The 20098-nt window shown below is 45.8% G+C and overlaps 1 protein-coding gene and 1 non-coding gene across 2 annotated transcripts in view; one reads left to right on the top strand and one right to left on the bottom strand.

Moving 5' to 3' along the window:
* Positions 1 to 20098, top strand: part of DHX32 (DEAH-box helicase 32 (putative)) — a 54329-nt gene that overhangs the window by 8219 nt on the left and 26012 nt on the right. Inside the window, exon 2 of the mRNA XM_061403988.1 lies at positions 10279 to 10781. Coding sequence (XP_061259972.1) covers positions 10500 to 10781 — 282 coding nt within the window. The 5' untranslated portion in view covers positions 10279 to 10499. The remainder of the gene's footprint in view (positions 1 to 10278; positions 10782 to 20098) is intronic.
* LOC133239680 (U6 spliceosomal RNA) lies at positions 14240 to 14346 on the bottom strand. Its single transcript, XR_009733930.1, has one exon. It is a non-coding gene; the product is annotated as a U6 spliceosomal RNA (small nuclear RNA).

Raw genomic sequence — 20098 nt, 5'->3', positions numbered from 1 at the left:
GCTTTGCTCTAGATGCGCGAGCGGTGTCTGCTCTTTGCTGTGGGGCACAGGCTTCTCCTTCGGGTGGCTTCTCTTGCTGCAGAACTCAGGCTCTAGGCACTCGGGCTTCAGTAGCAGCTCAAGGGCCCCAGAGCATGGGCTCAGTGATTGTGGTACTTGGACTTAGTTGCTCTGCAACATGTGGGATCTTCCAGAACCAGGGATCGAGCCCGTGTCCCCCGCATTGCAAGGTGTACTCTTAACCACTGAACACCAGGGACATCCTCTAGGATTTTTAAGAAGTTACTGGACTCTCCATTTAATTCTGTTTGCAAACATTTGAATAATAAATAATTTCCTCTTCTGCAGAATATGAAGAGACTTTAAATAGTTATTAAATTATTTTAAAAACTTTCAATAAAAATTAGCACAAATTCTTCAAGAAAAATGCGTTGGTCACATAAATAGTGTCAAAACAAATTTGTCAGTCACATTAAAAGAATAATTGTTTAAAAGGCAAGGTGTTTGTGTAAGTGTGTTTTCCCCAGAGCACTTTTCCTAAGCAGTGGGGATAAAAAAGGACCGGCTATGAGTTAGAGCATAGAAAAGACCTATTTTCACAGGCCTTTGTGAAAATAGTTTTAAATAGTCAAGAAGTGGTGTTTAGTTTTTAATATTTCTGATAATTTTTCACTTGAATGTGATTTGCTGGTTTCTCTTACTGCCCTGTTCGGTAAGCTTGCTCATAATTCCAGTATCCATTCCATTCTGCCATTTACTGGTTTCTCTTACTGCCCTGTTCGTTAAGCTTGCTCATAATTCCTGTATCCATTCCATTCTGCCATTTACATTCAGTTGGCACCAGCTCTCCTAGAACTTGTCATGCACTAGTAATTAAGAAAGCTGAAGGTAGATATTAGAAAAATCATAGGTAATATTTGGAAAATTGAGTAACACATTAGATTTAACAAAATTGTAAAGAAAAGCAAAATGTTGAAAAGATAAAAATTTTAATCAAGAAATGACTGAGTTAGGCCCATGGCATTTAAAATAAAACTTAATAGTTTTATTAATAGCTTATCCAGTCTTCCCTGATTTGGCCCTTGTCTCATCTGTGAATGCACCTGTCCCTGGATCTTTCCTTTTCTATTGCATACCTGTCATTCTTCCTTCTTCTGCTTACTTGAAAGAAGGTGAAGTGTTAGTCACTTAGTCGTGTCCCACTTTTTGCGACCCCATGGACTGTGGCCCACCAGGCTTCTCTGTCCATGGGATTCTCCCGACCCCATGGACTGTGGCCCACCAGGCTTCTCTGTCCATGGGATTCTCCAGGCAAGAACACTGGAGGGGGTACCCATTCTCTTCTCCAGAGGATCTTCCTGACCCAGAGATGGAACCCAGGTCTCCCGCACTGCAGGCAGATTCTTTACCATCTGAGCTACCAGGAAGTCTTCCTTATTTGACTACAAGATTAAGAGTCTTTTTTGACCCCCACCTTCGTTTTCAGCTAGACTGTAAGCCCCATGAGGACGGGACCCAGCCCTGCCTGTTCACATGTCACTTGTATGTTCACCTGTGCATATGAGTCACTCGTATGTTCACAGGCCAGATACTTAGTAGACAGTCAAATATTGGTTGAATAAGAAAACGGAAGACATGAAAATGCAGGCATTGAAGATGAGAAGACTTGAGAACAGAGAAAACCTATTAGATTGAGAATAATACCTGTAATAAAACACAATCAGATGTTAGTCTTAAAAGCATAAAATCCCCAAAGGACAGAAGGTGATTGAACCTCTGATTGCTAATCAAAACCCACTGTATCTGAGTTCAGACTGTGGAAATTGCCAAAGAGGGTATAGCTCGATGGTGGTTCGAGTAGAGAGACTGAAAAGAAAGATAGTGTGTAGTACAGATGGTTCAGTAGTTCCCTAATCCTTAGGGATGTTGCCTCCTCATATTGGTTATTGACAAGTGACCGGAAAGATCAGGGGGTCTGCCGGAGCGTGCTTGAGGCACGCTGCTGTGTGAATCTCAGTGTAACTGATTTTCTACACAACCACTCTTCTCATTCATCAAGAAAAAAGCAGCTCTAAGAAATGTTGAAAAAGGAGCTAATTTGTGATTTCAGTGTATGGTTCATGCAAAAACTTAAGCTCGCAGATATTTCAGTTGATGGATGTGCTAATTCACCAGACTCTCAGGCCGTAACCTTTAAAAACAGCAAGGGTCTATTCTGTGTCATATTCGGGGGCAAAAAAGTCACTGAAATCCAGAAACATAGTGAGTTCCTAACAGAAGTGTTTCAGCTCTATTGATGCACCGGTAGTCAGCCAACTGGAACTTTAAGTAGAGTAATATAATGAAAGTGCAGATCTGTGCACGAGGATTGCAGTGGAGCGCCTGGGGAGACAGGCAGGTGGCCACGGACGTCTGGGATGAAAGGCGAGATGAAAGGGACAGAATGCGGTGACATTTGAAGGACTTGGTCACTGACTGAACAGAGGGCAACCCGGATAGTTGAACAGCAGTACCCTGGTGTGCTAGCAACATCATTGATTCATTCAGCAAGTATCTGTTGAATGCTTTCCATGTGCCAACTCTGCCGTAAAGGCAGGGAGAAAAACAGACACCTCCCCAACTCGAGGTGCCTGCCTTCCGGTGGAGGGCTCCAACAATAAACAGATGTGAAGAGGAAACAGAGCAGGCTAAGGAGCTAGGGGAGTGGGTGTGGGGCACAGGGGCGTGGCTGAAAGTTCAGACAGGGCAGACCCGTGGCAGGAAAGCCCCCCGTGGCAGAGTTGACGTTTGATGAAGGTCTTTAGGAAAATAAGGGAGCTGGCTGTTTGGGTATCGGAGGAAAGGAGCGTTTCAGGCGGAGAGCAGAGCGGGTATGAAGTCCTGAAGCAGGTGTGTGCCGTGTGTTTGAGGAACAGTGAGGGGGCCGCTTGAGCAGAGAAGTGTGAGTGAGAGAGGGAGCCAGGGAAACGGGCAGGCAGGTGATGCCTCTGGATCCCACAGGCCTTGCAGGTCCTGTTAAGGATTGTGGTTTTTCCTTGGAGTAAGGTGAAGTTTCTAAATCATGAGAAATTTTTGAGCAGAGGAGACCTAAGTAGACTTTACTAGGATCTCTTTGACTTCAAGAGACTAAGGGTGGAACCAAGGCCAGTCTCGAGGCTGCTGAAGTAATCCAGATGAGAGGTTAGTGCTCAGACTGGCTGTTCATGGTGGAAGTTACGGGGGTTTTGATATATTTTGAAGGTAGAACGGGCATGACCAGATGTGTTAGTTAACTATTGCTCCTGTAACAAATTACCGCAAATTTAGTGGTAATTTATTATCATAATTTGCTTCAGTTAGAAGTTAGTTTGTCATGGTTTGGGATTTCCCTGTGGTCCAGTGGCTAAGCCTCTGCACTCTCAATGCAGGGGGCTCGGGTTGGAGTCCTGGCCAGGGAACTAGATCCCACAGGCCCCAACTAAGAGTTGATGCTGCACGTCTCAACTAGAGATCCCACGTGTTGTGACTAAGACCTAGCACAGCCAAATAAAGAAATAAAAATTAAAATACATGTTTTTAAATGTTCATCACTTGTTTAAAATCAGGCAGGGCTATGGTGCTTTCTAGACACTCTAGGAGAGAATTCCTTTCCTTGGTTTCCCAGCTTCTAGAGATCACCACATTGTGGCTCACAAGCCCGCCCTCCCTCCTCAGAGCCAAAAGCATCACATCTCCCCAACCCTTCTTCCACGGTCGTGTCCCCTCTGACTAAACCTGAGAAGGGGTCTCTGATTTTCAGACCCTGCGATTAGCTCAGACCCAGCAGCTCGATCTCCCTTGGCCAAGGTCCTCAACTTGATCACATCTGCAGCCCTCTTGTCAAGCAGAGTACATTTTGAAGATCCCAGGCCTTTGGACACGCACATCTTTGGATGCTGCTGTTCTGTCTGGCAAGTCCATTGATGGATCAGAGATGGGATTTGAGATAAAGAAAAATGAAGAATACTACGTTCATATTTTGGGGTCTGAGCAGTTAAAAGGAAGAAGATGAGCAGCCCAGATGTATGGCTTTGGGGCAGATGTCAGCGCTCAGCTTTGGGTACATACAGTTTTAAATGTCGGCTAAGTATCCACATTGGAGATGACTAGTAGGTAGTTGAATACACGAGACTGGAGTTCCGGGAGAGAGGCTTGGAGATGACTAGTAGGTAGTTGAATACACGAGACTGGAGTTCCAGGAGAGAGGCTTGGAGATGACTAGTAGGTAGTTGAATACACGAGACTGGGGTTCCGGGAGAGAGGCTTGACGGGACATATAAACGGGGAGACCTCCACAAACGGTGGCATCAGAGCCGCGAAACAGGGTGAGAGCTCACCAGCCTTTTACAGAGAGACTCAGTGTTGGGGGCCGCCAGACCTGTGCACTTGCTGAAATTGTACAGGTGAGGTTTGGTAGGTGTGAAGCACCCATTGATATTCTGTTGAACATGACGGGGAAATGCAGAAGAGGAGCATCAAACGGTGGAACGGTTATTCAGGACAAATTCCACCACGTTATTTGACTTAGTCCCTGAAAGCTTTATCCTTGTCTATGGACTTCATTTACATTTCTAGAATTACTGGCCCAGAGCCAAAATATAAATGGCCAACATGTAGCTCATTAGCCACGTGTTAACTTCTGATTCTTTTCTTGGTGAGGCAGTTTCATGTTATGCTGGATAATGTATTATTTTCATAAATGCTCATTTAAGAGTTGTAATAGATTCACTTCAGAGAGCAGTCTTTGACAAATTATGTGATCTACAGTCTCATGTAGGATAGCTTTGAAAAATGAAGAAATGCCAGTTTGCTTTCAGATTTAAAATTCTTGTCATAGAATGTAGTTTATATTTATATCAGGACAGGTAACATTTTTATTTTGAGTGATGTGTAGCCTGTATTACTTGTTTTCCCTTATTTAGGTTGCTACTATTAAATTTGCCAAAGGCCAGGACTGGAATCTCTTGTGTGTATTTAATTACATCTGGGGGCAAGTGGGGCTTCCTTGGTGGCTCAGTAGTAAAGAATCCACCTGCCAGTCCTGGAGACTCAGGTTCAATCCCTGGGTCAGGAAGATACCCCAGAGAAGGAAACGGCCGCCCACTCCAGTACTCTTGCTTGGGAAATCCCATGGACAGAGGAGCGTGGCGGGCTACAGTCCATGGGGTCGTGAAGAGTCAGACAGAACTGAGTGACTGAACAACGATGACAGGAGCAAGTGATTGACATGGATCCCGCCAGTTGCTGAATCAGTGAGGAGAGGTGTGTGTGTCTGTCTTGCGAGTTGGTAGACTCAAAACTCAGCCACGTGCCCCTCCAAATCGGGAACTCAGTCTGTAGGACAGTAAAAGGGTCTTGTGGACACAGCAGGGGAAGGAGAGAGTGGGACAAATCTAAAGAGCAGCCTTGACACGTACCACCACCTGCGTAAAACCGCCAGTGGGAAGCTGCTGTAAGCTGCTGTACAGCGCGGGGAGCCCAGCCTGACGCTCCGTGATGCCTGGGAGGGAGGGGATGAGGGGCTGGGGTCTCGAGAGGGAAGGGACATACGTATGCTCACAGCTGACTCGTGTTGTTGTACAGCAGAAGCACAACATTGTAAAGCCCGTTATCCTCCAGTTAAATAGATAAAGTGAAAGTCGGTCAGTCGTGTTCAACTCGTTGCGACCCCATGGACTGTACAGTCCGTGGAATTCTCCAGGCCAGAGTACTGGAGTGGGTTGCCTTTCCCTTCTCCAGGGGATCTTCCCAACCCAGGGATCGAACCCAGGTTTCCCGCATTGCAGGCAGATTCTTTACCGGCTGAGCCACAGGGAAGCCCAAGAATACTGCAGTGGGTATCCTTTCCCCTCTCCAGGGGATCTTCCTGACCCAGGAATCAAACCGGGGTCTCCTGCATTGCAGGTGGATTCTTTACCAACTGAGCCAGCAGGGAAGCCCAAATAAATAAAGATAGACCAAAAGAAAGAAAAACAGGTCCAGAGAGAGCTGAAAATAGGTGTCGCAGGCTTCATCGCTTTACCCTTCAGACTGGGGTCAGCGTAGAGCCCTTTGTGGACTCAGCCTTCACAGGCGTTTCTGTGCAACAAGGCTGCCTGGTTCTCAGCACCGTGTAGGAGAGTGGGAGAAGCAGATGGGAGCCTCACCAGGGAAGAGCGACCGTGTGACGTGGGGGCCACATCCCCGGGCAAGGAGGGCTCTGTGGCCACAGTCTGGCCTCTGACCCCCGTCACTTCAGGGAAATCTGGAAACCTCATTCTGTTACAGGAGCCAGTGCATTGGTGCCCTTGTTCAGTTCAGTTCAGTTCAGTTCAGTCCCTCAGTCGTGTCTGACTCTTCGCGACCCCATGGACCATAGCACACCAGGCCTCCCTGTCCATCACCAACTTCCGGAGTTTACTCAAACTCATGTCCCATCAAGTCAGTGATGCCATCCAACCATCTCATCCTCTGTTGTCCCCTTCTCCTCCTCCCTTCAATCTTTCCTAGCATCAGGGTCTTTTCCAATGAGTCAGTTCTTTACATCAGGTAGCCAAAGTATTGGAGTTTCAGCTTCAGCATCAGTCCTTCCATTGAACCCCCAGGACTGATTTCCTTTAGGATGGACTGGTTGGATTTCCTTGCAGTCCAAGGGACTCTCGAGTCTTCTCCAATGGACCTTGAGTCACGAAGAAAAAGTTAAATCCCGAGTGTGCTCTATTTCGCTGGCAGAAGTCTGGTTTTCTGCTGCTGGAACTTGGTGGCCCGTCCCGTGGTTCTCCAGGTGCCTGGGCTCCCGTGGCCGCTCCTTGTGCAGACGTCCTGTCGGCCGGGCCGGTGGTCGTCTGGAGGCTGTGCCGGGGTGGGGTGCCTTCCACCACTCACCCACGTGGTTGGCGGGCTAAGCCTTCTATCAGCAGATGCCAAGCTTCGGTCTCTTCCTCGTGGCTTCTCCACCTCACTGAATGACAGTTGGCTCCAAGGGAGAGTGTTTTCAAGTGATTGAATGCCTCGGAAGTAGTCCAGCATAACTTCACTGCATTCCTGTGGTCACAGCAAGTCACGGGGCAAGCTCAGATTCACAGGGAGAGGAAGTAGAGTCCACCGCTCCATGGGTCATCTCTGAATCACCAGAACAGATAAGTAGGTGATGTGTATCTGTACACATGGTTTGTGTGAAAAGAGGCAAGGTCAGCCTTAGCTTTCCTCTAGAAAGATGCCTATTCAGAAAACGTGACTGTTCCCGAGGATTCAACGTGGTCAGTACTTTCCAAGTAAGACTTTGATTACAAGATGATTACACTTTTAGGGAGTACTGTAAGAGAAACATTTCAAGGACACGTGTTTGGTAATGGTAATGGTGCTGCCTTTTTTTTTTTTTTTTTTTTTAAGATAAAATAATTTGCGACCATGGGGTGGCAAAGAGTCAGACATGACCGAGCGACTGAACTGAAAACAATTCAGAAACAGTACCTAAGGCAATCATCAGTCATAGTAACAGTAATTTAATTTACATGTAAGATGAGATCCCTTGGAAGGGATTCTAATCAGAACAAAACAAAAGCTGAACACAAAACTAAGCGTTAACTTCTCTTAAGCAGTAGAGGGTTCTGATTCTTGGGCAGCGTCGCAAGGCCACCGTGTGCTGTGGTCTCAGGCTGTAACTTCTCTTAAGCAGTAGAGGGTTCTGATTCTTGGGCACCGTCGCAAGGCCACCGTGTGCTGTGGTCTCAGGCTGTAGCTTCTCTTAAGCAGTAGAGAGTTCTGATTCTTGGGCACCGTCGCAAGGCCACCGTGTGCTGTGGTCTCAGGCTGTAACTTCTCTTAAGCAGTAGAGGGTTCTGATTCTTGGGCAGCGTCGCAAGGCCGCCGTGTGCTGTGGTCTCAGGCTGTAACTTCTCTTAAGCAGTAGAGGGTTCTGATTCTTGGGCACCGTCGCAAGGTCGCCGTGTGCTGTGGTCTCAGGCTGTAACTTCTCTTAAGCAGTAGAGGGTTCTGATTCTTGGGCACCGTCGCAAGGCCGCCGTGTGCTGTGGTCTCAGGCTGTAACTTCTCTTAAGCAGTAGAGGGTTCTGATTCTTGGGCAGCGTCGCAAGGCCGCCGTGTGCTGTGGTCTCAGGCTGTAACTTCTCTTAAGCAGTAGAGGGTTCTGATTCTTGGGCACCGTCGCAAGGCCGCCGTGTGCTGTGGTCTCAGGCTGTAACTTCTCTTAAGCAGTAGAGGGTTCTGATTCTTGGGCACCGTCGCAAGGCCGCCGTGTGCTGTGGTCTCAGGCTGTAACTTCTCTTAAGCAGTAGAGGGTTCTGATTCTTGGGCAGCGTCGCAAGGCCGCCGTGTGCTGTGGTCTCAGGCTGTAACTTCTCTTAAGCAGTGAGGTTCTGATTCTTGGGCAGCGTCGCAAGGCTACCGTGTGCTGTGGTCTCAGGCTGTAACTTTCTAAGCAGTGAGGGTTCTGATTCTTGGGCACCGTCGCAAGGTCGCCGTGTGCTGTGGTCTCAGGCTGTAACTTCTCTTAAGCAGTAGAGGGTTCTGATTCTTGGGCAGCGTCGCAAGGCTACCGTGTGCTGTGGTCTCAGGCTGTAACTTCTCTTAAGCAGTAGAGGGTTCTGATTCTTGGGCAGCGTCGCAAGGCCGCCGTGTGCTGTGGTCTCAGGCTGTAACTTCTCTTAAGCAGTAGAGGGTTCTGATTCTTGGGCACCGTTGCAAGGCCGCCGTGTGCTGTGGTCTCAGGCTGTAACTTCTCTTAAGCAGTAGAGGGTTCTGATTCTTGGGCAGCGTCGCAAGGCCGCCGTGTGCTGTGGTCTCAGGCTGTAACTTCTCTTAAGCAGTAGAGGGTTCTGATTCTTGGGCAGCGTCGCAAGGCCGCCGTGTGCTGTGGTCTCAGGCTGTCGTGCTTTTGGAGTCTTCTGTGGATCTGGTCTCTGCGGAATTGTGGAGTTAACGCCTGTTACATTTGTATTATCACACCTTGACAGTTCCGTTGGAATTTTGAATCAGTGGCTTTCAGAATGAATTTTGAAGAACTCTGCCCTCGTAGAGCCGGAACGTTCTTTCCCCACCCTGGAGATCAGGGTCTCCCGCTTGTGATCTGTGACTTTTTAAAAGTTCTGTAACAGTCTTCGTCCTACGCCCAGAGTATCCTTCCGTGTGTGACCAGTGCCTCGTGTATTAGTTTAAGCCCTGGAAAGGCACTCAAGATTGTTTCTTAAGTGATGGACTGTTTCCTTGGAGCCTGACTTGACCAGTGGAGAAGTGTTTTGTTTTGTTTTTATTACTTATGGTTAGAAGCTAGCCGTTTGAGACTACTAACTCTGACAATCTCGAGCAATAATTCTGATACATGAGGTGCCATAAAAAGAGTGATCTGAGTGACAAGATATCATGGAATGTAGTTTATTCTGCGTTCTTTTTTACTTGAGTTTTTCTTTGCTTTTAGTTTTCCCTTGGTTAATGTGAAAAGGTGCTTATTTCCAGCAATACTGATTGAATTTTTTAAAAACCACCAGTGATTGGAAAAGGAAGGATCCCTTCCCTGACACATACAGACTATTCCTAGTGTCAATTTTACCCTTTCTTAGGCAGTTTTTCTCTTCTTCATTTAAACTAAGTGTTGTAATTTGTTGCCTCTTGTAATTTGTTGCCTCTTAAATCTAACATGTTGGGCTTAAGACACAGGAATCTCAAGAAATATGCTTGAGATTTCTGGTGTAGTTAAACAAATAAAAGACCTCATTAACCAAAGCTAGCATAGCCTCAGATGGGAAAAAATAATAAATTCACTCACTTGGCTTTGTAAATTAGCACAGGCAAGTGTAAAATGAATAAGAAAATGTAATACTCTTTTAAGCTAAATAAATAAATAGTAGGCTTTCTGAAGCCAGTGTGGGGGAGCACTCGCCAGGCCCTCAGCAGTTTTCCCTGTTAGAGGGTCTGCCGTCTCCTTTGTGGTGGGATTAGTGACCACGTGATGGAGCCTCACGCTCACAATGTCCGCCTGTTGCTCCCGATTCCGCTGTCAATCAAGATGCGGGGACCTGGGACAGGGGTCAGCAGAGAGAACCAGGTCCCGGGTGGGCTCGTGCTTAAACTGGCCAGGGAGAAACGGCAACCAACCAGACCCGAAGAGCGAGCCTGTATTATTCCTGGCCTTTTAAACAGGCAGCAGAAATGCCAGAGAGTAACCCGTTAACAGAAGAAATCGGGCTTTTGTTTTGGAATGCCTGTCGCTCTTTCTTTTGAGCGTCTCGTGTGTCTGTGTACCTGACTTTCCTTCTTGTTTAGTTTGCGTCCAGCTTTATCGACCATCACTGAATGCACAGGAGAGCGCCGGAGCACAGCAGCCGACGCAGCAGAGCACAGATGCAGACCAGGGGAATTCAGCTGGCTCGGGCCTTGGCCTGCAGTCCCGCAGGCTGGAACGTCTGAGTTTGTGTGCGGAGACAGCTCTGTTTGCAGTGGGTTGTTGTGGGAGAATGCCGGCGGCTTAAGCTCCCTTGGACAAGATGGAAGCAGCAGCCCTGGAATGTCCTAACTCTTCCTCCGAAAAACGCTATTTCCCCGAGTCCCTGGATTCCAGTGACGGGGATGAGGAGGGAATTCTGGCGTGTGAGGACTTGGAACTTAACCCTTTCGATGGCTTGCCGTATTCATCACGTTACTATAAACTTCTGAAAGAAAGAGAAGACCTTCCAATATGGAAGGAAAAATACTCCTTTATGGAGAAGCTGCTTCAAAGTCAAATTGTGATCGTTTCGGGAGACGCTAAGTGTGGCAAGAGCTCTCAGGTGAGTAGCCCCTGCAAAAAAATGGTTGGCTTTGTATGTTGTGCTATTTCAGTCCTGAAATAATGACAGCATCACAGCACAGTGTCCTCCTGTAAGAATGATATTGTCTAAACTGAAAAACAGAACAGAAAGGAACCTTAGCAATTCAGGTTTATCAGATAAGTTACTTAACCTGATTTCCTTTATGAAAGCCGGCTGAATAAAAGTTAATACTTACATGGATATCAATCGTGTTTATTGTACCACTGAACTTTCTTTAGTAGAAGAATCTATGCGAATTATTTTGTTGTAAAAAAAAAGTATTCTGTTGTGCATATTGTATTTTAAAAGATGTTACTGGCCCACGGTAAGTTTTGGAATTAACTGCCGTTGTTTACGGGTCTAGCAGTCTGATACTCAGAATGCACGGATATGCTTGTTGGTGACGTTGGTCAAGCTACAGAAAGTTAAAAACACAAGGAAATCTTTGTTTTCCAAACTCTGAGAAATAACAGAGGGCTTCCCTGGTGGCTCAGTGGTAAAGAATCCGCCTGCCAATGCAGGAGACACACGTTCAATCCCTGGGCCAGGAAGATCCTCCAGAGGAGGAAAAGGCAACCCGCTCCAGTATTCTTGCCTGGGATGGAGGAAAGAGGAGGAAACAATTAGCGTGGAAACCTAGTGACAACTTATTGGCCAGTTCCTTGTTGTTATGTTTGAACTCGAGGTTTGAGTGAGATCTATATTTTGTAAAGCAAGCGATAAATATTTTTATTATGAAATGAATTTACAGATTTTCATGATGTACCAATTAGAGTAGACCGCAGAAGTAATCTGATAGAGCCCCTTCATTTTCCAGATGATGAAACTCTGGCCCAGAGGGATGTGATCATTTGTCTAGTGAATGTCACATGACTGTCTTGGCATTCTAAGTACTCTTTACACTTTGCTGTTTCAAGGTTTTACTACCTCTGAGCCTTCCTTGTTCTAAATGGAGCTTGAAGAGAGGTGAAATGAATCATACGTGGTTTTTTTCCCCCCTTTAATTTAGTTTGTGACTGCCAATATCAAACGTGTATTATGTATGATTTTCCCTTTGTTATGATGAGTTGTAGCTGCAATGAATGATTTCAGTGTGTCCCAGAAGTTAATGATTAACACTGAAGGAGTGTAATTTTCCTGGTTTCTGTGGACAAGTGGCAAGTTAAAAAATGATTTAGAGTTTTGATTTTGCAATAATTTTAGACTTATGCAAAGTTGCAACATAGTACAAAGATTTTTCCACATATAGTTCCCTCAGATCCCACCAAAGTTAACATTTTACCAGATTTGCTTTATTGTTCTCTCTCTCCATACACACACACGTTTTTATTCTGAGCCTTTTAAGAGTAAGTTGACAATGTCATACCCTTTACTTCCAAATACTTCAGCAGTACCTACTAAAAACAGGGCTAGCCACGATATAATTACCAAATCTAACTTGTAACATTAAAAGTTCATCAGTTTTTCCACTAAGGATCTTTTTAATTAAAAAAAAAAAATTCTGGCTCAGAATCCAACCTCGGTTACGCTGCACCTCCTTGTCCTTTGTCCTTCATCACCTTGGATCTGAAGCAGCTTCTCAGTCCATCCTTGACCTTCGCAACCACGACGTTTCTGTGAAGTACAAGGAAATAGGTGTTTTGCACAACACCCCTCAGTTCGGATCTGTCTGGTGTTTCCTTCGGGTTAGGCTCCAGTTCTGCATTTGTGGCGGGAGGAGCACAGAAGTGCTGTGTGTCTTCCTCAGGACCTCATAGCAGCAGACAGAAGAGTTTTCCCATGCCTAGTGATGTTAAATCGGGTAACTTACGAGGTGGTGACTGTCCTGATGTCTTTTGTAAAATTATGGTTTTCCCCCCTATCATTTAAAATATATGGGGAGATATTTGGAGACCGTGTGCAGTCTGCTTCTCATCACACATCCACCTACCAATTTCAGCATCCTGGCATGATTCTTAGTGGTAGTAACCAAACGGTGATTTTTCTAATTCCAAGATTCCACCTACATTTAACGTTTGGGGTTCTTCTGTAAAACTGAGCTTTTTCGCCTTCATTATTTGTTTATTCATTTATTTATGTCAGTGTGGACTCGTGAGTTCTTATTCTGTGGGTGATAGTTCATTACGAAGCCCATTTATTTTGTTGCTCAAACGATTCCTAATGTGGCCCATGTTCCTTCAGGATGACTTCTGTGTCCTTTTGACATCATTCTCTGAGCATGTCTCTGCTTTCCAGCCCAAGAAGGCGTCACAGGCTCATCTAGTATGTTCCTTGTTCCAGTGTTAGAAAAAGCCATTTTCCCCAAAGAGCCCTGATGGTTCCTTTTAGTCGAGAATTATATTAAAAAATCGAGTGGAGTGAAGTGAATTGAAAGTCACTCAGTCGTGTCTCTTTGCGATGCCATGGACTGTACAGTCCATGGAATTCTCCAGCCAGAATACTGGAGTAGGTAGTCTTTCCCTTCTCCAGGGGATCTTTTGAACCCAGGTCTCCCACATTGCAGGCAGATTCTTTACCAGCTGAGCCAGAAGGGAAGCCCAAGATGTGTCAGAAGTGGGATGCTGTTGGCTTATCATTGCTCTCAGGCCCACTCCATGAGCAGAGTGAGGAAATTAACGTGCGAGGGGTGTGTGCTCACACCTCTGTGTCTTTCTAGCTCCGAAGCTGTTTCTCCTTCTGTCTCTCTAGCTCTTTCGATTTCTCTCTTTCTGTTTCTCTTCTCTGCATTTCTTTCCCTTTCCATACTTCCATTTTATCTGTATTTCTGTCTCTCTCTTCTTAAAAGCCATGGGTTCCTGCTGATGCTTCTGATTCCAGTTCAGCCGTCCAGCGCTCATCTCAGTCTTTTCCGTTTCTGTATTTGTAACTTCCTTCTCTGACTGTGAGAAACTGAGCACTCATTATTCACAATTGCTTGTTCATTCTTATAATACTCAAAATTTAGTTTCAGAACTGCTAACCTACACGATCGTTTAAAAGAAAATTTAATATATACTTGAGTTTTCTTTTAGAATGTGTGTTTTTATTTTTTTTTCTTTTTTTTTTGTATTCATAGATAAGCTTTATTCCAATGTTTACATAAAAATGAGTTGATGTCGAACAGGAAAAGGTTTTTACAAAGGGTTAAAATTTATCAAACAACAGAACTTGGCCCTTCCCTTTAGTTTGAATTCAGTTGGCTGACGCATCGTTATTAGTATCCACCCTCACTAATCATTTTCATCACACACAGTATCTAAACGTCTTCAGGTGGCACTTCCTATTTCCCTGGAAGTCCCTTAAACTGCTTTCAGTTACAAGAGAAGGGCAAGGATTTTATCGGCTCATACTCTACTCCACTGGAGGCAAAGATACGTCTCTCAATTCTCTTGTTTAAATTGTGGTTGTTGGCAAAGTGTCCAAATGAAGAATTTAATGCTAACACACAAAGAACATAGAAAAATATGGAACGCTTCACGAATTTGCGTGTCATCCTTGCGCAGGGGCCATGCTAATCTTCTCTGTATCGTTCCAATTTTAGTATATGTGCTGCCGAAGTGAGCACAGAATGTGTGTTTTTAAAGGGCAAGAATTGTTATCCTGTAATATGTTAATACCTAGCAGTGGTTTCTCTTGTCATCTTTAACTTCTTGATCATTTTAATAAATGATGCTTGTTTCTGTTAAGTGTGAAGGCAGTATGTATCTTCAGAGTGGGAGAAATCAAAAGTAGTACTCAAATGAGTAGTGCTCTTCTAAACCAATTTAATAATGAAAGCATCGGTTGTCTTCTTAGTTATGGAAACAACTTGGTTATTTTTTTTAAAAGAGCTTCCAAGACTATTTTCTTTTTCTTAGCATTTTAAACCTTTCAAAGAAAAGTCTGACTTTAGCGCCAAGCCTTTCAAAGAGGACCACGGGTGTTCTGCGGGATCTTAAAAATTCCATCTCTCCGCGGTGCAGGTGGGATGGAAGGCTATTTGGTGACTGCCCTCTGGAAAAGAGGACAATGTTTCATGCGTTTAGAGAGCTTTTCTTATTACCTTTTTTTGGAGCAAGTTTATGAAAAAGCCTAAAAGAGAATGAAATATTTTTGGAGCTGTCTTATTTTACTTGTCCTGAAATTTCCCATGACATGGATGGGTTAGTGAGCTGAATAAGCGGGACATACCTGAAATTTAGCCTAAATTAAGAAGCTGGATGCTACAGAACATGTTCACTTTGAACAACTTCACCTTTTAACATCTGTAACTTACCCCCGTTTTCTGCTGGCAGAGTCTACCTGTGTTCACTCAAGATGTGTACAGATTATGGTATCCAGGGATGTGTGACATTTATTCCAGAAGGGAACCCTCTCTCAGGAGTGTGTTCTGACCTCCTGGTTCATGTGGGCAGGTTATGCAGCTTGCAGGAATGTTGTTGTAGCGATTCATGCCTTGGGGTGAATTGCTGGTCCTTAAAATTCCTTTCAGGCTTCCCAGGGGGCTCAGTGGTGCCTGCAATGCAGGAGTCACGGGTTTGACCCCTGAGTCGCGAAGATCCCCCTGGAGGAGGAAATGGCAACCCACTGCAGTATTCTTGCCTGGAGAATTCCACGGACAGAGGCGTCTGGCGGGCTACAGTCCACAGGGTCACAAAGAGTCGGGAGACGACTTAGCGACTGAACAACGATAGCACGGTTCCTTTCGACTTTGGGTTCCGTGACTCTGGTGCTTAAGTGAAAGTGAGCGACTGGGACCTCAGCACAGCTGTACCCTGGGTGGCCCAGAAGAGGGACTGGCCACCCGAGGCAGACCAGAGGCACTAAAGCAGGGCCTGGGGCCTTAGGACTAGAATGGGTTTAATTGTAGTAGTGCTGGGGCTCCTGGATCCCTTTTGTCCCATGTCCTTTACTCATGTGTCCGCCAGAGGAGGGGCACAGTCTCTCGTCGTGGCTGGAGGGGCAGGAGGCGCCGCACCAGCGTGACTCGGGCGGCTGTCCTCCTGGTTCGGATCTGGATCAGCCCAGCTAGAACACTGGCCGCCGCTTCCCAGAGCCCAGCAGCCCAGCCTCGTGCCTGTCGCCTGGGGTGGGGGATGGAGAGTCTTGGCTTCTTCATTTTCCGAATTGGTGCAACATGTAGGACTCCAGTTATGAAGCCAAGACGGTGAAGCCTTGATCTAGATTAGACTCTGGGGCCTCGGAGGACTCCTCTTACCTGCTCTTGTAGTGGCCGACTGGCCGGGGTCCCGGTGACTTGGTTGCAGGGAGGGGATACGAGCCAAGAGCCGGTTCCACTCCAACCTTGACTGTGCACCCAGAGCGGGTCGAGGCGGGCTTCAACACGTGGGCCTTCATCACACAGTCTAGAAAATGCCTTTAAAGCTAGGTTGAGGGGGCTTCCCTGGTCGTCCAGTGGTTAAGACTCCATGCCTCCACTGAAGGGGGCACAGATTTAATCCTTGGTCGGGAGAGGAAGATCCCGCATGCCACACCAAAGATTAAAAAAAATTAACTGGATCAAGAGAATGTGAAAAAATCGTTAGGTGAGTTCAGAATGGAAATATTTGAAGTCCTGGTTTCTAGGAGGGACAAATTCTAGACCACATACATAAATATGAGTGATGTCTATTGCCAGAACTCCCAGGGAAATTTGTAAATAGGTTGTTTGGGGTTTTTTTTTTTTTTTCAGTTATAAAAAACAGCTTCCTACCTTGTTTACTCAGATGGTTGTAAAGTTGCGCAACTTTCGCCAAGAACTAAAGTATGTTCTAGATGCCAGAGGGAAGTGGGGGGATGTCTTCCAAAGAGAAACTGGAGAGCAACGCGAAGTCTCCGACAGGCACACACGTTACCGGTGAGGAGGGGAGGGACTCTTGGGGCAAAGAAGCCGTCACTCCTGAAGGAGATTCAGAATCAGGGCACGGCATGGTGTGCTGTTTGTTATGAGTGCCGAGAATGCAGGAGTGCCAGTGAAGCTGAAATCCCAGTGCCTGAAATCCCCGAGGTTATGAAATGTTCACACTTCCAGCACTTGCCAAACCGTCATTTCTTTCAGCCAAGGCCCCAAACTTCACAGGGCACCTTTGCTTGCCTAGAGTGACTCGGAAGGTGTGCCGAAGCTCGGAAGCTGTAATAACCAGGAGAGGCGATTTCGTGCGTCTCCTCTTTGTTGAGAGACGACCCTCTCAGTTTGTGTTTGCATCACTGCTGTCATCCGTGTGTGACCGTTGCCGAAGGGGGCGGTACATGGAGTGCAGCCAGAGCTGCCCAGGGAGGAGCTCTGCAGTTAGTTGTAACTTGTGCTCAAACTCAGCTTGGCTGTGTCAGCAGAGTAGTCCCTACAGTTAGCCCAACACGAGTGTGTCCAGTCTTTCTGCTGGTTATTTTAACCGATACTTAGAAGAGCTGTCCCATTTCTGAATGACATTCTTGGCCTCATAGGTGAAACAATTTGCTCTACTGTGGGGGAGGCATAAAGGACAGTGAGGACCGTCGGATGGTTTATATTTATTGCACTGCCAGGCCTGTATGATGTTTACGGCATTGCAGGCATCCTGTCGTAGTCTAATCTTGCAGAATTTGTGTATAGGAGTAACTGGAAATCACCGCCAGCCCTGTGCAGAAAATGGCACAGGAGCTCAGACTTCGAGGGGTGACTCTCACCATTTACCCCATTTTACAGGAAAGGGAGTGGAAGCTTGTAAAATCGATATTTACAAATCAAAAGCTAGTGGCAGGTCAAGTCTAGAACTCCTGACTTCAGTCCACTTGAGTGCCTTGTCCATTCCTGTGGTGTGCCTTGATTCCAGCTCTGCTGAGGGTAGTGTGTTAAATGTCTCATCTTTCATGGAATAAGGGCTTCCCATGTAGCTCAGTTAGACAAGGCTGTGGTCCTAGTGTGATTAGATTGACTACTTTTCTGTGAGTATGGTTTCAGTGTGTTTGCCCTCTGATGCCCTCTGCACTCAATATGCCAGCAAATTTGGAAAACTCAGCAGTGGCCACAGGACTGGAAAAGGTCAGTTTTCATTCCAATCCCAAAGAAAGGCAATGCCAAAGAATGCTCAAACTACCGCACAATTGCACTCATCTCACACTCTAGTAAAGTAATGCTCAAAATTCTCCAAGCCAGGCTTCAGCAATATGTGAACCGTGAACTTCCTGATGTTCAAGCTGGTTTTAGAAAAGGCAGAGGAACCAGAGATCAAATTGCCAACATCCGCTGGATCATCGAAAAAGCAAGAGAGTTCCAGAAAAACATCTATTTCTGCTTTATTGACTATGCCAAAGCCTTTGACTGTGTGGATCACAATAAACTGTGGAAAATTCTGAAAGAGATGGGAATACCAGACCACCTGACCTGCCTCTTGAGAAATCTGTATGCAGGTCAGGAAGCAACAGTTAGAACTGGACATGGAACAACAGACTGGTTCCAAATAGGAAAAGGAGTTCGTCAAGGCTGTATATTGTCACACTGTTTATTTAACTTATGTGCAGAGTACATCATGAGAAACGCTGGACTGGAAGAAACACAAGCTGGAATCAAGATTGCCGGGAGAAATATCGATAACTTCAGACATGCAGATGACACCACCCTTATGGCAGAAAGTGAAGAGGAACTCAAAAGCCTCTTGATGAAAGGGAAAGTGGAGAGTGAAAAAGTTGGCTTAAAGCTCAACATTCAGAAAACGAAGATCATGGCATCCGGTCCCACCACTTCATGGGAAATAGATGGGGAAACAGTGGAAACAGTGTCAGCCTTTATTTTTCTGGGCTCCAAAATCACTACAGATGGTGACTGCAGCCATGAAATTAAAAGACGCTTACTCCTTGGAAGGAAAGTTATGACCAACCAAGATAGCATATTCAAAAGCAGAGACATTACTTTGCCAACAAAGATCCGTCTAGTCAAGGCTATGGTTTTTCCTGTGCTCATGTATAGATGTGAGAGTAGGACTGTGAAGAAGGCTGAGTGCCGAAGAATTGATGCTTTTGAAGTGTGGTGTTGGAGAAGACTCTTGAGAGTCCCTTGGACTGCAAGGAGATCCAACCAGTCCATTCTGAAGGAGATCAGCCCTGGGATTTCTTTGGAAGGAATGATGCTAAAGCTGAAACTCCAGTACTTTGGCCACCTCATGCGAAGAGTTGACTCATTGGAAAAGACTCTGATGCTGGGAGTGATTGGGGGCAAGAGGAGAAGGGGATGACAGAGGATGAGATGGCTGGATGGCATCACTGACTCAATGGACGTGAGTCTCAGTGAATTCCGGGAGTTGGTGATGGACAGGGAGGCCTGGCGTGCTGCAATTCATGGGGTCACAAAGAGTCGGACACGAGTGAACCGTTCTGATCTGATGTAGCTCAGTTGGTTAAGAATCCACCTGCAATGCAGGAGACCCGGGTTCAATTCCTGGGTTGGGAAGATCCGCTGGAGAAGGGATATGCTACCCATTCCAGTATTCTTGGGCTTCCCTGATGGCCCAGCTGGTTAAAAATCCACCTGCAATGTGGGAGACCTGGGTTTGATCCCTGGGTTGGAAAGATCCCCTGGAGAAGGGAGAGGCTACCCACTTCGGTATCCTGGCCTGGAGAATCCCATGGACTATACAGTCACAGAGTCAGACAAAGCTGCTATTGAGTAAATGATTGCTGATTAGTTTTCAGCCTGTTGACAAGGCTGACACCTGTCTTAAAATAGAGGAACTGCATTTATACTTTCAGTCATCAGGAATCTGCAGGTTACAGCAGGTGTTCATTTTGCAGTTACTTGATTTCTGGTAAGTCATGTTTATTTTTCAAGTTATAGTGAGTAGTAAAATCTAGGAATCTCAAGTGGGTCTAGTAAATACCAAGTGAAGTCGCTCAGTCTTGTCCGACTGTTTGCGACCCTATGGACTGTAGCCTACCAGGCTTCTCCGTCCATGGGATTTTCCAGGCAAGAGTACCAGAGTGGGTTGCCTTTTCCTTCTCCAGGGGATGTTCCCGACCCAGGGATCGAACCCAGGTATCCACATTGGAGGCAGACGCTTTACCCTCTGAGCCACCAGGGAAGCCCCGGTAAATAGCAGATCTGAAGATAATTAAAAATGTCAAAACTCTTAAATACTTTGAATCTATTAAAAAGCACTCAGAATGGTTTATTTTAAAAATACATGTAACAAAGTGTAACTTACTGACAGTGCCCTAAGATGGCTGCGCACACGTGTGTGTGTGTGTGAGAGATAGATTCATGTGTATGTATACTGTTCTAAATTTGTAATACGTAGAAGAAAATTTTTAAAAAGATTGCACATACAAATGAATTAGTACTTTCTACTATAATCTTACACAGATAA

Source organism: Bos javanicus, chromosome 26 (assembly GCF_032452875.1).
Source record: "Bos javanicus breed banteng chromosome 26, ARS-OSU_banteng_1.0, whole genome shotgun sequence".
Lineage (NCBI taxonomy): Eukaryota > Metazoa > Chordata > Mammalia > Artiodactyla > Bovidae > Bos > Bos javanicus.
This window is presented reverse-complemented; position numbering and strand designations above follow the sequence as displayed.